This window comes from Rhagoletis zephyria, unplaced genomic scaffold (genome assembly GCF_001687245.7).
Source record: "Rhagoletis zephyria isolate East Lansing unplaced genomic scaffold, Rhagoletis_zephyria_1.1 Rzeph_scaffold_01195, whole genome shotgun sequence".
NCBI classification, from domain to species: Eukaryota; Metazoa; Arthropoda; class Insecta; order Diptera; family Tephritidae; genus Rhagoletis; species Rhagoletis zephyria.
The window spans coordinates 81,155-99,094 of record NW_016158279.1 but is presented as its reverse complement, the minus strand read 5'-3'; the positions used below and the strand labels follow the sequence as shown (position 1 = coordinate 99,094).

Sequence of the window (17,940 nt, the reverse complement as noted above, 5' to 3'; positions counted from 1 at the left end):
ATGACGAATTTCGTATAAAATAAAAGATCTTAAAAAAAAACTGTTGAGGCCAGGATCAAATTATTTGGGCTGAAGATATAGCAGACGGCCCCAACTATACCTAATTTATAAATATAATTACTGTTATTATTTCATACTTTGATCTTAAATTCATTATAGACAACAAATATATTAGGGGTCTTCATCTAAAGTGATAAAAGAATAAATTCCTTAAATTTATCAGTTTAACCGCATTCTTTCATGAACACACCTTGGTAAATAATTCCACATTTATTATTACCTTATATGGCTAGTTACGTTTTTATTCTTACCTCGCCCATTGTGTTCATTTGCTTTTTATGTGTTCGTAGCAAAAGCGACCACCTGGTAACCTTTGCTGAAATTTATACATTTATCCCATGAACCAAAAATACAAGATCACGTAAGAACGCGACGTTGTATTTGTAACTGGTTTTGAGAAAAAAGTTTGGGAAAGCGGGTTCGTCAGCTGAGCGTTTGTTTACATCACAAGCACCACTATTTTACACTTTTATTCAAGTAAAGAAAAGTTAATTCAACATGACAACACATTTTAAATCATTTTGTTGCGTCATTTTACCTAAATTGTGCGTTTAAAGTGGCTGACAATAATTTTGGTTTTCGTTGTTTTCTTTGCTTTGTTTACTTTTCGCTCGTTTTCCAGTGAAACAAGATGGCGTAGAACCCGCTAAAAAAATCGACTTTTTTCACTCTCTTGTTCTTACGTGATCTTGTGTCTTTCGTTCATGCATTTATCCACCAAAATCGTTTCACAGTTTGACAGTTCATTTATCGAAATGATAAATGTATCATTTTATCAAGTTCATCGAGAGTTTATCACTTTTGAAAAAGTTTGAAAGTGATCACGATGGCCACACGACAAAAAAATTTTCTGACCAGAGTTTACAAACAAAGTTACCTAAAAGTTACCAAGTAAAAAACAATGTTTTATTATACAATAAACTGTAAAAACGTCGTTTATTTTGTCATAAATAAGACATTGGTACAATAAATATTTTTTATTATAAGGAAACTAAACAAATTCATTTTACGTGAGGCCATGAGGACCAGAGGAGCCTATTTACAAAAACAAAAACTTTAGTAATCAGGGCTATCACAGAATCCATCGTAGCGTCGATTTTCGTGAAACCTACGAAAGTGCTATCACAGAATCCGAATGGCTACGAACGTAAATTCGAAATGCGTAGAGAGCATTCATTGAATCCGTTCGTAATGAAGATTTGTACAGATACACTACGACGAGTTTATGCTGTCGGAATAAAATTTAAAATCACTGAATCTTAAATATAACGGAGAAAAGCTGCATTATTGTTAATAATAAATATTTATTATACTCCATATTTGTTATGGTTTGATATAATTCCATATATTTGTGTAAACGTAGACGTAAAATATAAATGGCATACATACCTACATATGAACATACATATATTCATCTGCTAGACGCTATTTAATGAATGTTTTTTTTTTGAAGCGAGGAAATAATAGTTTAACAACAATTTATTAGGAAAGAAATCTAATTACTTTAATATCATATAAATTTATTTTAAAAAATACAAATTTAAATTAATTTAAAAAAATAGTTTTCTCTTTAAAAGAATAAAATCTAAACTAAAAAAAAATAATAATTAAAAAAAAAAAACAAAAATGAAATAAGAAAAGAAAAAAGCTCCACTGCCGACGACTCAGACTTGAACTCGGATCTCTCAATTGGCAGTCTAGTGCTTCCTCACTCGGCCATTGTGACCGCTGGGGCAGCGTGAGCAAAATGGCATACACATATGTCTATTGTTTCCTATGCACTAGCTGATTTCGAATCAACATTCGAAGCTGGCAACGATATTTTCGAGTTCACTCGGAATCAGTGATAGCAATTTTTTCGTATTCGTAGCAGGCATTCGAATTCGTAGATTTTCTACGATGGATTCCGTGATAGCCCTGAATATGAGAAAAAGGATCTATTAAAAATAAATGCGGTCTTTTACTAAAAAATTCATTGCACCTACGTGATGCTACATATGCCTCGGGCTATTACCGTTTCGATTCTAGTTATGCATTTTAAGGTGCACCTCAACTTTTTTTAAATGTCAGTTAAGCTACTCTAGCGCTCAAGGCCTCATTTACATACGTATATAAATACACTTTTATTCAATCTCTGTATACGCACCTGTATAAAGAAAACGCTTGCGTTTAAAAACATGCCTTTCATAAAAACGCGCTTTAAGCTCTTGTCTTTTGAACGGGATCTTAGCCTCAGAACAAAGGAATTGTTTAAACAGTCGACTTGAGTGCATATAGCGAAGCGCTAAAGATCCCAAATACACCGCACAAACTGACGGAGTTGAGCTGTCAAAAAAGTCATACAGCTGTTTCGAAGTTCCAATTTCCTCCTCCCCAATTTTCTGGAAAATGCTACTCCCTGGGAGTTTATTATTGGAGGATTTGTTTCTCGGGAGAAGCAAATTTCCGGAGAACAAACTCCCAGGGAGTATTCAGAATTCGGCTGATAATAATTTTCAATAAAATAATATTAAGATAAGATTTCCAGCCTTCATCTATTGGACTTTAAACCTCTCGACACAAAAACATGTAAATACTGGCGATAAATATTGAACATGTAGCATTCCCGCGCGATGAATCACTATTTTGAAATACATCCAAGTTACCAAGCACTCAAAAAGTTACCTATTTTGGTCACAAGCAGTGTTGGCATTGATCGATTGATTTTTTAATCAATTAGTTAATTCGATTAAATTCAATCCGATTTCAGTTAATCATGATTAATTTTAATCTGATTAAACAGTTAATCGTAACCGCGATTAAAAAAAAAATAATTTTTAATCATTAACCTTTAATTTGATTAAGTAGGTTTGGTGATTAATTAATTTATGCTGGAATTTTACTGTGCACACAAGGCCAGTTAATCGGATATAGCAATGTCGGTTTTCCTCATAAATCTAAGCAATTTGGTGTGCATTTTCATTAAGATCTATTTAACAGACGCTAAGCAAACTAGGTTTTAATATCCCTCTGCACATTTGCGATGGGTTATAAAAATCCCCAATTTACGTATTACTATTAATAATTCTTATATTTTTTTTTTATATATTATGCGTTTCTTATACGCGTGAAACACAAAAAAAAAAATAACTATAACCCGGGTTTGGTTTCAAATTCGGACACACTAGACCACTTAATCAGATTTTTTTTTTAAATTGGATTAACGATTCCTAGCGATTGGACCTAGTACATACAAAGGAATCAACACTGGCGCAACACTACAGGTCTACATCAAGCAAAGCACCTACTAGGAGGTTACAACCTTACGAGGTACAGGGCAATTATTAATCTCTCCAAAGGAAAATTAAGGATAATAACAAGTTTTCTGAAGGGTCACTGTAGACTGAAAGGCCACCTACACAAACTAGGTATCTGGTCAAACGACCAATGTCGTTTCTGCGATGTGACTGAGGAGACTCCTGTGCACCTGCTTAGCGAATGCGAGGCGGTCGCGAGAAGACGGGCTAAGGGTTATACTCCCTAAGCGCGGCCGAAGGCCGCCTATGCAGAAAGAAGTTATGTCCCACTTCTCCGACAACACAGAAAGGAGAATTCCGAGAAGTAAGGGTTATAATTCCTAAGCGCGGCCGAAGGCCGCCTACGCATAAAGATATTCTGCCCCACTTCTCCGGCAACACATAATCCACGTAATTTAGCCGTGGATCCACGGCAATTTTACCGTGGATTTACGGTAATTTTTACCGTGGACCTTTGGTAAAAGTTACCGTGGCGCATGTGTAGACATTGCCTAAGTTTTAACTATTTCAGCTATTTGGCGATATATTTTCCCTATTCTTTCCGGCACGCGAGCAGATCTCGAGATCTCTCCAATAAATCTTCTTGAATATATTGATTGCCCTCGACTATGACAGACGCTCAAAAGTTTTGTGCGCTTTTTTTTTATCAATATTTATTTATTTTCTGTGAGTCTGGGCTTCGCTATCTAAATGTTTAACTTTCTCTTGCCATCTGTGTTGATTTTTGCTGCATATGTATAATGTGATATATATTTTATTTTATTTTTGTTTTAAGTAATCTGTATGTATTTTGTTTTACTGGTATTTTTAATCACTGTTTTGTACTATAAAAGATCTATGATCTTATTGTACTAATGCTTTTTCTCTTAATAAATGAAAATGAAATGAAATGAAATCGCTCCAAAGAGAATTGCCGTTTGTTTGATCCACGTTGTGTTCCGGTAAATTAACATTTTGAAACCGCTCCTCAACCATTCTAAATTTTGCAACCCGTTACTTTGCTTTGGCGACGCTTGCTATGAAAATATATTTTAACGATGATGTTTGAGTTTCGAAGTATCGACATAATTTTTGATCGAAAAGTGATGTATACATGGTTTATGGAGAACTTTATTAGATTTCATTTTCCGTATCTCGTATTACGATTATTAAATTAGTTCGTAAGATATACGTGATTAAATGAAGCCACTATTTTTTTTAAGCTGAATAACGGTAAATTTTAAATATCTGCAAAAGTTATCCATAGAAAAAAAAGTATGTCGAGTTTCTGAATCACTGAGCAATTCTCTATAGGAATTGGATAGTGGCATCCATAGAACATCTTTGCTGTAAACTAGTGTAACTCTCGCAACACTGCGGCTGTGATTGCAGCTCGAACAAGCCCAACATCGCAAAAAATATAGAAAATGTCAGGCAATGGCAAACTTCCGAGGGTATTTCTATAATGAAAAGCAGCTTCTCATTGCAGGAGAAGCTTGCCAATGACATATGTGTAAGCGCCAATCTATTATTATCTATATATAAATACGCCACATGAAAATTTTGCAATCCCTTTTTCGAAGGCGATTTCAATGAAACATACACCGATTTAAAGGATGTAACTTCCTCTAATCCAGAAATGTTAATCCCGATACATAGGGGCTGTGGCATCTGACATATAGACTAAAATGTGAAAACCACTATATCTCTAAAACCAATTACGCCGGGGAACTGAAACATAGCACAGATGCATAGACTGTAAATACCCTACTTACGGTGAAAAATGGTAGGTACTGGGAAAGTGGGCGTGGCACCGCCCATACAAACTGAAATTCTCATATCGCTTATCTCTGGAACCGCTTACGCTAACGCCCCGAAAATTGGCACAGCAACATATGTTGTCAATACCGTACTTACGGCGAAAAGTGATAGATTTTGGAAAAGGAGGCGTGGCACCGCCCATACAAACTGAAATTCTCATATCGCTTATCTCTGGAACCGCTTACGCTAACGCCCCGAAAATTGGCACAGCAACATATGTTGTCAATACCGTACTTACGGCGAAAAGTGATATATTTTGGAAAAGGAGGTGGGGCACCGCCCATACACACTGAAGTTCTCATACCGCTTATCTCTGGAACCGCTTACGCTAACGTCCTGAAATTTTACACAGCTATTAATGATATCAATAACGTACTTATGGCGAAAAGTGGTAGATAATGGGAAAGGGGGTGTGGCACCGCCCATACAAACTGAAATTCTCATATCGCTTATCTCTGGAACCGCTTATGCTGACGTCCTGAAATTGGGCACAGCAACATATGTGGTCAATACCGTACTTATGGGGAAGAGTGGTCGATTTTGGAAAGGGGGCGTGGCACCACCCATACAAACTGAAATTCTCATATCGCTTTTCTCTGGAACCGCTTATGCTAACGTCCTGAAGTTTAACACAGCAATTTATGATATCAATAACCTACTTATGGCGAAAAGTGGTAGATAATGGGAAAGGGGGTGTGGCAACGCCCATACAAACTAAAATTCTCATATCGCTTATCTCTGGAGCCGCCTATTCTGACGTCCTGAAATTTGACATAGCTATTTATGGTTGCAATAACGTACTTATGGCGAAAAGTGGTACATAATGGTAAAGGGAGTGTGGCACCACCCATACAAACTGAAATTCTCATATCGCTTATCTCTGGAACCGCCTATGCTAACGTCCTGAAATTTGACACAGCATCATACATATGTTAAGAATACCGTACTTACGTTGAAGAATGGCCGATTTTGGAAAAGGGGGCGTAGCACCGCCCATACAAACTGAAATTCTCATATCGCTTTTCTCTGGAATCGCTTATGCTAACGTCCTGAAATTTAACACAGCAATTTATGATATCAATAACCTACTTATGGCGAAAGGTGGTAGATAATGGGAAAGGGGGTGTGGCAACGCCCATATAAACTGGAATTCTCATATCGCTTATCTCTGGAACCGCCTATGCTGACGTCCTGAAATTGGACACAGCAACATATGTGGTCAATACCGTACTTATGGCGAAGAGTGGTAGATTTTGGAAGAGGCGGCGTGGCACCGCCCATACAAACTAAAATTCTCAAATTGCTTTTCTCTGGAAGCACTTATAATAAGGTAATGTAATTTTATACACCTATATTTATACACATATAAAATCGCAAGAATCGTTCAATTTGGAACCATGGATTTTAAAATTGCATTGAATGATTGTTGTTTTGTGCAAAAGTTTTTAGAAGGATCAGTGTGTTTGTCTTGCGATAGGTGGCGCAGGGATTGAGAGCAATCATAAAAAACATATTTATGATCAGATTGGTTTAGAACACATATTAGTAACATAAAATTTGGCATAACTTGGTAGCCCAATCGTGTGATGAAAAAATATTGGGCTCTGACCCAGTCTTGATAAAAACCCGTATGAAACCGCCATTAGAGAAGGAAATATTATCTTTTGTTGCAAACCTTCGAGATACTTTCTCAACCGTTAACGATTCTGATGAAAAAAGAAAGTTTTTGTAGATGTGGGCAATTTAGTTTTTAACCTCCAAGAGGCCCTCAAACAAATATAATGGAAAAACTTATTTTCAGTCTGAATTGGTATATGTTTGACATATTAGTTAGTGAGATGTTCGAACATCTCATCTATACATACAAATAAATATGCAAAAGCTACTGAAGAAAGGAGACTTGGTAGAATTCGCATTAATCAATCCGTTATTAACGCTCGTAATTCGATTTTAAGCTCTCCTGTAAATTCGCCATGAATTATGCTGGTGGACTTCAAAATAGTAATTCGCATAAAGAAGTTAGTATTGGTGACACGTAAAATTCAAGTGTATAAAAAAAATGTCGAATTTCGACAACTGGGCGATACTAGTTATTATTAAATATACTTAAGGCAGTGCGCAGTTCTTAAGCTTTTTACTTACTTTTCCTCCAGTTTTTGTTTTTGTTTTTGTTTTTGTTTTCGTTATATGTATGTACATATATATATATGTAAGTCTATAAGTATTGTTATTTATTTAAAAGTTGTCACTTATACTACGCTCAGATTGGATAAGTATGCAAATTGTAATTCCTTACACGGTGTTCGCATATAGTGATTTTATAGGCAACTTTAAAGTTGAAAGAAACAATCGCCTGGTGTGAACGGCACTTCAACTAATCGCTTTCAATGAAGTTGGGTGCAGCCAACTTTTGATTCATCTAATCGCCTCTAACATTGCCTAGAAAATCGCCTCATTCGAACACTGTATTAACTAAATACAACTGAAGAAGAGCATATTTTATCAACTTAACTTTAAAATATGTAGGTCGGGTTTAACATAGCCAACAAATACATTCGCTCTTTATATATTTTTTGTCAATGCGGATATCCTAATACACGAGACTTCGTTTATACTTTCAAGCTTCAGTATCCTTATTCTTATTCTTCTTCTTCTTTTTCTTCTTCTTAGGCTCACCTTCGCCGTTTTCTTCCATGACAGTTTCATTGACTTCTTCAGCATTGCCATTGGCTTTACTGTCTTGTATTCCATTATCAGTTTCCAGTTCTTCAGCCTTGCGTTTTTTCTTCTTGTTCTTCTTTTTCAATGTTTGTGTCTCAAGAACATCACTATTAACTTCTTTTTCGGCTGCATCTATAGCCTCCTTCATTACTTCAATATTTTTTCGAGGTACTTCACCGGATTCATAGAATTTTAGCCGATCCTCCACTTGCTGCTTAAGTGTTTCACCAAACACACTTGTGGGTTTCTCGAGGAAACAGTCTATACGGGAAGCAATAGAACATTTGTTAGCCAAGAAACGTGATATACGTCCTTTATTCTTTAAACCCGCACGGCCAATGAAAGACGAATGATAGAGCAAGCCATACTTGGGTGTGTTCGAACGAGTTTTCAAAGCGCGAAAAAGTGCTTTTTCTGCTCCTAAAATTTGGACTGTTGATGCCGGATATTTGGCCAAGTTGGTCAAGCTTCCGGCATGAGAAATCAGGCGAGCACCAACTTGATCACCAATTAGTGATTGCAAATTTGGCGCAACGGCTTCCATCTTATTATGCAAATATGTGGCCATTTTCTTACGATATTCAGAAAGTCGCACAACTCTCTCGGCAAACAATTCAATGTTAATTAAATCTACTATAGAAATATCCATGCCCATTGACATCTTCGCGGCATCTATAATAGCTTGTGCCTTTGCAGAATCCATAACAATTTCTTCAAGTTCTTCAAGTTTGTCTTGTGTAAGACTTTTACGGTCTTTGATATACTTGGCTGTTTTAGCAAACAGGTAGTTATCAGGAACAATTTTAACCAACTCTGGGAAGTGGTACGAATACCACTCGCGAATACGCATAGAAAATGTGTTTACATCTTTATCCAGTTGATCAAGTAATGCAATCGACTGTATAATCATATTGTCTGAACGATGGACATTAAACTTGACTTTGGCGCGCGAATAACTGTGACCCAAACCAAGTTGAGCAATACCGGCAGACTTGTCGGTAAAGCCTACAGAAAACACAAAAATTCCCAAATTACTTTTAATAAATAAGAACCTCTAGCTTTTGTGGAATACTCACCTTTAACCAGTCTGTGAAAGTGGAATCGTATTCCACGAATAATTTCTGGTACTGCCCCAAAATGGCTACATTGTACTCCAATGGATTCAGTTATAGCTGCGCCCAACTTGGCATCAGCTATGCCCAGCGTACATTTCTTCTTCTTTAGCTTAGAGAAAAAATCATCTAAAAAAACCAATAAATCTTGGGGTGCAATTCCCTCCGAAATAGCATTGATATTTTCGAGCGCTGCAATGGCTGTTTTGAATGGGGAAAAGCCCACCAATTTTACGATGGAATTGAATTTAGCAACATCGGTTACGGATGCCTCCACTTGAGGGAGGAACATAGATACTTCCTCAAATTCCTTGACCGAAAATAGGGAAAACCCCGCAGCATGCTCATACAAGACGTAGAGTTGCGACTATAAAACACAAAGTATTGCACAAGTTTATTTGGAGAAATTCATTGCATACAAACCATATTTACTGTGAAATATGTCACTTAATTCACGAAAAATTATTTTCAGCACCCGTAATTCCACGCCACAAATAATCCCACGTGTTTTGCTCAAACTACAAATAAGTTTGACAGGTGTCAAACAAGTATGCATGTGAACGGAACAGGGCTGCCAACACCTTTAACTTTGAGGTGCCATATTGATAAAAAAAAGTACCGAATAGAAAAATAAAAGTGCCAAAAAAGGGGCCATCCTTTTTAATCCTTCCCATTTATACCATGCTCCCACCGACACCGAAAACACGTTTTCGTTGCTATAACTGGTTTTCGACCTAATACCATGTTCTGACCGACAACGAAAACATTTTGAAAACAAGTTTTGGGGTTGTGGGCTGTTAGTGTTTTCGTTGACAATTCTAACATCCTTTGATTCCAGTTTGGCTAATTCTACTTTTACTGTGGCCAGCCAATTAACAATAAATCCGAAACGGCGTATAATACCATGTTCTGACCGACAGCGAAAACATGTTTTCCTTGGTAAAACTGGGTTTCGACCGAATACTTGTGTTTTCGTCCATGTAAAATCTGTCAAACGAAAACTAGTTTTCGCTGAAAACCACTTGAAAACCCACGTTCCTCTCATTCCAATCGGTGTCTGCACTAGTTTTTTTCGATTATTTATCGAAGTGGAAGTCGTATTTTCTCATCTTTAATACGATATTTCGTATTTATTGTTAATTACTAAAATAAGAATGAAAGTAAGAGGTTGCTAATGAAAAGAAAATGTGGGAAAAGCATTTTGGTTTTGTTTCTGTGTAGCAAAACTGCAATCAGAGGATGTAAGAAATGTCAACGAAAACACTAACAGGCTGTGCGAACAGCGTTCAGCCCACAATTCCAAAACTCGTTTTCAAAATGTTTTCGTTGTCGGTCAGAACATGGTATTAGTAATGCAGCATTTTTGCTCAACATTTAGCACTCAACATTTAGCACTTTCGAACATATGTTTTCGAAGAGCGTTCATGCTATCGCATTTAGCAAATGTACATTTACGCGAGTTCGAAATCGTATGCTTTTGACAAGCAGCCGTGTTCCAGTCGCTTATTCAGATCCGTATCTATTACGATCAATTCTCACGCAGAAGATAATGTGCAAAAACCCTACTGAAAAGGAAAAAATAAATTTTAAACCGAAACTTCAATACAAAAATTTGAATTGTTTTAACCATGACCGACCATTTGTTTATGTATATATTCATTTGTCGGTGCTGTCAATTAAAATTTCCTCACTTAATTAGGAAACAAAACAAACAGAATTGATCACAAATTGATCCAGATTTCTATCAGCATCACATCGATATTGAGTTTTCTTAACTTTTCTTTATCCAAAAAATGTAAAATAATAAATGAAATCTCGATCGGCGATCACTGAAACGCAGCTAGCCACTGTATACTCGAAAATGCAATGTTGCCACTTTTTCTCATTAAACCATGTTCGAATCCATGGACCAAAAATACAAGATCACGTTAATGCAGCGTTTTTGCTGCATTTAAAATGCAACATTTAGCACTTTCGAACATATGTTTTCGAAGAGCGTTCATGCTATAGCATTTAGCAAATGTACATTTACGCGAGTTCGAAATCATATGCTTTGACAAACAGCCGTGTTCCAGTCTCTTATTTAGATCCGTGTATATTACGATCAATTCTCACGCAGAAGATAATGTGCAAAAACCCTACTGAAAAGGAAAAAATAAATTTTAAACCAAAAATTCAATACAAAAACTTGAATTGTTTTAACCATAACCGAACATTTGTTTGTGTATATATTCATTTTTCGGTGCTGTCAATTAAAATTTCCTCACTTAATTAGGAAACAAAACAAACAGAGTTGATCATAAATTGATCCTGATTTCTATCAGCATCACATCGATGTTGAATTTGCTTAACTTTTCTTTATCCAAATATGTAATATAAAATAAAAGAAATCTTTAATCGACGATCACTGAAACGCAGCTAGCAACTGTATACTCGAAATAGCAATGTTGCCACTTTTTCTCTTTAAACCATGTTCGAATCGTGGAAATTTTGGAAGATCACAGGGTTGCTTTTAGCATTTAGATTCTTAATGCAAAAATGGAGTTGCATTTAGTTGCATTTAGGTGACGAATTTTGTATGGATAAATGTACATTTAAGTAGCATTTAGAGCTAAATGCTCTAAATGTGCTTTTACGCATAAGCAAAAACAGGCCATAAGAACGCGACGTTGTATTTGTAACTGGTTTTGAGAAAAAAGTTTGCGAAAGCGGGTTCGTCAGCTGGGCGTTTGTTTACATCACAAGCACCACTATTTTCCACTTTTATTCAAGTAAAGAAGAGTTAATTCAACATGACAACACATTTTAAAGCATTTTGTTGCATCATTTTACCTAAATTGTGCGTTTAAAGTGGCTGACAATAATTTTGGCTAATTTTGGTTTTCGTTGTTTTCTTTGCTTTGTTTACTTTTCGCTCGTTTTCCAGTGAAACAAGATGGCGTAGAACCCGCTAAAAAAATCGACTTTTTTCACTCTCTTGTTCTTACGTGATCTTGTGTCTTTCGTTCTTGTGTTCGAATCGTGGAAATTTTGGAAGATCACAGGGTTGCTTTTAGCATTTAGATTCTTAATGCAAAAATGGAGTTGCATTTAGTTGCATTTAGGTGACGAATTTTGTATGGATAAATGTACATTTAGAGTAGCATTTAGAGCTAAATGCGCTAAATGTGCTTTTACGCGTAAGCAAAAACAGCCTATAACGATAGTTGCGATCCCGTATGAGTCCGGACTAGTCAGAAATAGTCAGAATCAGTCAGATTTTACTGGAAATCGATCCCGTACTCGGTTCTCTGACTATTGAGAGGACAAAAAAGAGAGTAAATACGGTTCTCTCTCTGTCAGAAGTTACCAGTTTTAGTCCGAGAATTTTTTGCTGGTAAATTCTGGTAAATGTGTCAAACGATCAGCTGTAGTGTGTTTGGCAACTAAATTGTAAATAAAAGAAAAGTTCACTCTGCTAATTCATGTTGAAAAGTATTTAATTACTTGTTTAAGTGGATTCTAATAAATTTGAAAGTATATTTGGTTATTTACATGTGTGAGCTGAGTGTGTTTACATACAAAATAAGCAAAAATTTACAACCAAAATTTGGAGGTAATTTGATAGTACTTTCACAAAAATCGCCGTTTTTAGCTTTATCGGTATTAATTCTTTTTATAAATCATACATTTTGTAATTTAAAACAATAAAACTACGTTTCCTGTCGAAAAATTAGTTACTGAGAAAATTTACTATTCTACACTTTATTTTATCGTCCCATTTGCATTTGTTTACTTTTATTTAAGAAATTTCATCGTCACCGGGTCGTGCCCACCTCTGGTCGTGATAGTGCTGTGTTGGTTTTGTGTTTTTTATGTCTGCCTGGTGTTCTGCTAGTCGAACGCTGAGAGCGCGTTTTGTTGTTCCTATATATTTACATGTTATTTCTTAAACTACGTTGTTTTGTTGTTGGGTGATTGTTTTTGTGTAAATCGCGGATAAAGTGTTATTGGACTTGTAGGCGAGAGTGATATTTTGTGTTTTAGCCAAGTTGCGATCGAGGTTTTCGGATAGTTTGGGGATGTAAGTTATGCTGTGGTTTAGCGAAACGTTGGGCAACAATAGTGGAATAACTTTGTTTTATTTGCACTAAACGATGCAAGGTCGGACAAGCCTATTAAAATTAAAAATAAAAAAAAACAAAATTCGCTATGTTTAGAGTTTTATTTTTTGCTCGGAGAATAACGGTAATTTTTGAGTTTTATATGTTGCTCGGAAAGTAATCGTTACGTTTTAAGCTTTATTTTTTGCCCGGAAAAAAATGGTTACGTTTTAAGTTTTATTTTTTGCTCGGAAAATAATTGTTGCGTTTTAAGTTTTATTTTTTCTCAGAAAATAATGGTTACGTTTTAAGTTTTATTTTTTGCTCGGAAAATAATGGTTACGTTTTAAGTTTTATAAATAACGGTTACGTTTTAAGTTTTATTTTTTGCTCGGAAAATAATAGTTATTTCTTCAGTTTTATTTTTTCATCAGAAAATTAAACTTAATTTTTGCGTATGCGTATACGCACATAAACCAATTAGAACAGATCTGTCCGGTTGTGAAGCAGCCATTTGTAATAGCAATTGAGAAAAAAGTGTGTGATGTTTGTAATTTTGAAGTTTGCTATTTCTGTTTTGCTTCTTTCTTTATGTGTATTTTGTCGGTGGTTTATTTCAGTGATTTTTAAGCGATTTTCAATAATTCTTTTGTGCAAATGTAATTAAAATTAAGTGCGCGGCGATTGGTTGCAAAAACACGTACAAAATAATAAATTGGTTAGTACAAACATGTGCTGCAAAATTGCTTGCATTTTTTTCTTTATGCTGCGTCTTCATATTCTTTGTTTACTTTTCAAAGAAAATAACATGACCTAAATTACAAACGTCAGCCAGAAAATTACTTTTTTCTTTTGCTTCATCTGGTCGGATCTTGTGTAGTAGGATCATGGTATTCGCATGCGTGAATAGACAGGGGCGGCTGCATTGAACTTTCAACGCCACTGCGGAGTGGGTAATGAAAATACAGAGAGCAAGATACAAGGGCAGAAACAAAGACAAGGGCAACGACAAACAGATGCTCACAACCTATATTGAAGGATCAATCCAATGATAAAGATGAAGAACAGGACAAAGTTAAGGATAAATAAAAAAACAAGGAAACTGATAATGATGAAGATCAAGATGAAGATAAAGATGGGGATGAAGATGAAGATGAAGATGAAGATGAAGATGAATATGAAAATGAAGATGATGAAGATGAAGATGAAGGTGAAGGTGAAGGTGAAGGTGAAGATGAAGATGATGAAGATGAAGATGAAGATGAAGATGAAGATGAAGATAAAGATGAAGATGAAGATGAAGATGAAGATGAAGATGAAGATGAAGATGAAGATGAAGATGAAGATGAAGAGCAAAAAATAAAACTTAAAACGTAACGATTATTTTCCGAGCAAAAATAAAACTCAAAACAACGATTATTTTTTGAGTAAAACATAGCACTCCAAAAATAATGATTAAACTTGATTTTTATAGATAAAAATAAAAAAATAAAAATCCTTATGCACGTAGCATTTCTCTTTCAGTGCGAGTTTTTCAGTGCACGGCCGTGGTTTAAACTAAGTTTAAACGCCCGATTTGGCTGGTTTAAACAAGGATCAGCCAATCAAATGTCAGCCAGATGTTCCATTTAAACTCAGTTTACTTAATCTAAGTTTAAACTGGCACTGAAAAATTGGCCATCAGTGTGATTTTTTGAGCAGAAATTTCAAAGATAATCGTTACTTGCGGTCCCTGCTATTGGCTCCTATTATACCGAACGAATCTTTCAAAAGGCTTTAACCGTTACTTTATATTGAACAATTTTAAGACTTTAAGACATTACAACGCCTAACACGACTTCTGAATCCCCTAAATGATTTATTTGGTAAGTAATTTTAAACAAAATATACAAATTTACATAACATGTAACAAAACAATATTCTAGATTTTAGTTTTCTTCAATTTTTTGCTGACATTTATAATTTTCAACTCCTTTATTTTTATTCTTCGCATGCTCCAAAACCCAACCAACATAACGCTTCTGTCCCTGTGAACAGACCCTGTAGAAGTTGCACAATTTCTGGGCCTCCCTTTAGCTGAGCCTGACGACAACGTTGAAGGTCAAGCCGACCCGAGCGGGGTTTAGTTACCGCTACGACAACAACAACAAATAAAATTAGCCTTTCTTATGGGTCGATTACGGATGGCAACCGAACTTCAGTTGGGTTTCCAGTGACTGAAATGGTACTAAGCTGAAATTAGTCAAGAACGCAGAACGTATACTTAAACGCAGTCTGTATACGCAGAATTTTGTCGATTACTGGAGCCATCAGTGTTGCTTACTACAGTGTTACCACTAATCAATGCCTTTTCATAAACTTACCTTTTCAACTACAATTTTTCGTGCTATAATAGATCGTAGCTAAATATAAACTACTTAGTTTTCAACAAAAAACTTTATTCAATAGTAAATTCCAAATATTTTAAACGTAGTTTGAATAGGAAATTATACCTTTTTTACCATTTGCGAAACTGACGAAGGGGCAACCATCTATAGAAGGAAGAAATCAGCTGACACGGAAAAATCTAAATTCCGCAGATTTCTGCGCTACGGGCTACAACTACAGAAAAATTCTGCGGTGTTGAGTTTTCATTTACATGGCTCTCTGGTAAGACAGATCGCGGCAGCTGACTCGGGTTTACGTACCGGTAGGTTTACGTTCTTGACTAATTTCAGCTTTACAGATGGCAACTGGTAACTGAAAGCTGACAACTGAGTTGCAATATTGGCAACTGCAATTTTGTGGTTCCAGCGAAACTTTCATTGGGAAGATTTATTATTTTTTCAACTGTTTTTTTTTCCTTTTTTACACTAAAGTTTTGGACGCTGGTACTTCAAAATTCTATTATCTTTAACTTTATAGCACTTAACAATAGTTGCTATTCATAATACAGATTTGAATTTCAGTGGCGTCGACCATCGGCAACCCAACTCCGGTTGCGTTACAATCCATAATCGGCCCATTATAAGCAACTGCAATGCTTATATTTCTAGCTTCGGTTAAGTCTTGTGATCTTCTTCGTAAGCGAAATATCCCGCTGGAAAAATGTAATGAGCAGACGTACGGAATCTTAAGCAACACATCCAGGCTCAATCTGCATGTTTTCAACCATTCCCCGCGAATGTGAGGTATTACAAGGAACCTGAAAAGCTTTATATCCGTCAGCTTGCAAATATGTTTCGTACTTTTGCACTCAGGAAATAAACAGCTCATATTTTAGATTTATTCTTAAGCAACTAACAGCCAATAAAATAAAATAAAATAAATTTTCCTTTAATTTTGAATATTATTCTTTTTTTCACTAAAACAACGGCCTCAAGCTCATAAAAATTGTTGAGTATAATTGTTATAAGGCCATAAAAATAACAAAAACAAATTAAAAAAAAAAAAAAGATTTTTGGGGATAAGGTATGGTATGGTAATTGTCAGGTAGTTAATATGGCGCCCGAAAAGTGACAATGAAACTACCTTCTTTTTTATATCATGGTTCTACACAGAGATTCTCAACAAACTATAATTGTGTTTCCTTCGATTATCCCGCTCAGTATCACGATCAATTCTCACGGAAACGATCTGGATCATTCTTATTGGGGTTGGCAACACTAATTTTATACTACTAGCACGAGGAAGACGAAATCATAAAAATGACCTCACTAAATGCGGAAAAGTACATTTAAACGAAATAATATTCACTTATATAAATGTTTAACATAAAGGCGATTTATTTGAATCAACTTAAGAGTAACAATTGTGTATACATTTAGGGGATTCCCTTAAACGCGAAGAGCAGAAAACTCGAAAACCTCGAAAGTTGTCGAGGCTGTTTTTGGGAATGCACCTTTTTTCAGCCTCGTAAACAATGGAGAAATTCCGAAGTTTGACAGCTCATTCAGAGTTTTTTGTATAATACATCGCATCAGCTGAAATAAATACATATAAAATCAGCATTGAAAATGCCACGAAAAAGTGAAAAATGTAAATTGTATGAAGTTCGTAGAATATTCGGATATAAAGGCAACACTGAAACTTACGAACGACTTTTCGAGGCTTTTTTCGCGACTAATTTGCCTCGAAAGTTTTCGAGGCACGCGAAAATCGCCACTCATACAATTTTTGACAGTTGTTTTTCGAGGCTGGAAAAGTTTCGAGGTTTCGTGGTTTTCGAGCCACTTTCGAGCTTAAGGGAATCCCCTAATTAATTTGTCAGCGCTACCAAACCGTGCGCGCTTTGAAACTTCATACAGGGAACTATTAGACCCCCCTCTTCCTCCCATATTTTCCTTAACGCTGTACTCCGGGGTTACCAATCTAAAGCCCACCCGCTCAATGAAACAGCATATATAAGTCGAACTCGTTTTGTTAATGCATAAAGAGCTAAATTAACAAACCAAAACTCAATCCTTAACGTTGAAACGAAATAAATCATCAACCGTTAACATTAAAACAAAATAAATCAACGAAATTTGTTGTTGCATGCCTTGGCCAGCTCACTGTTAACACCCATGTAGCACCTAAATGCATAATACAGCTTCAGCGTTAACAAATGAATTTCCGTTCCTTAAAAACCAAAATAGAATTATGTTGATAATTACGTAAACGGTAAAAACTTAATCGTTTCAATAAAAACAATTGTTTTTTTTTGGTAAACGCTAAAATTAACGTTACAATGCATCCTTGGTAGAATTTCTATCGTTCTTGCTGTCAATCAATACCAAGTGAAAATTCGGCTTAATTATCACCAAGTTTGCAAAGTCAAAAAATTTGAGACAAATATACTTCTTGTTACTATACTCTTCTCTCTCTCCACTTGACAGTATTGAGGTGAGT

General features: G+C 35.6%; 1 protein-coding gene across 1 annotated transcript; it reads right to left on the bottom strand.

Annotated features, from left to right (window-relative positions):
• Positions 1-7,360: 7,360 nt before the first annotated feature.
• Positions 7,361-9,532, bottom strand: Nop56 (Nop56 ribonucleoprotein). The gene is made up of 3 exons (XM_017616390.1): positions 9,413-9,532; positions 8,954-9,356; positions 7,361-8,882 (listed from the first exon to the last, which is right to left on the bottom strand). Exons 1-3 carry the CDS (start codon positions 9,413-9,415, stop codon positions 7,774-7,776), a joined length of 1,515 nt encoding a protein of 504 aa, XP_017471879.1. The 5' UTR covers positions 9,416-9,532; the 3' UTR covers positions 7,361-7,773.
• Between the last annotated feature and the right edge of the window lie 8,408 nt (positions 9,533-17,940).

Coding starts and splice junctions, on each gene's coding strand:
- Nop56 (XM_017616390.1), bottom strand. Junction 8,883..8,953: donor CTTTCACAGACTGGTTAAAG/GTGAGTATTCCA, acceptor TGTTTTCTGTAG/GCTTTACCGACAAGTCTGCC.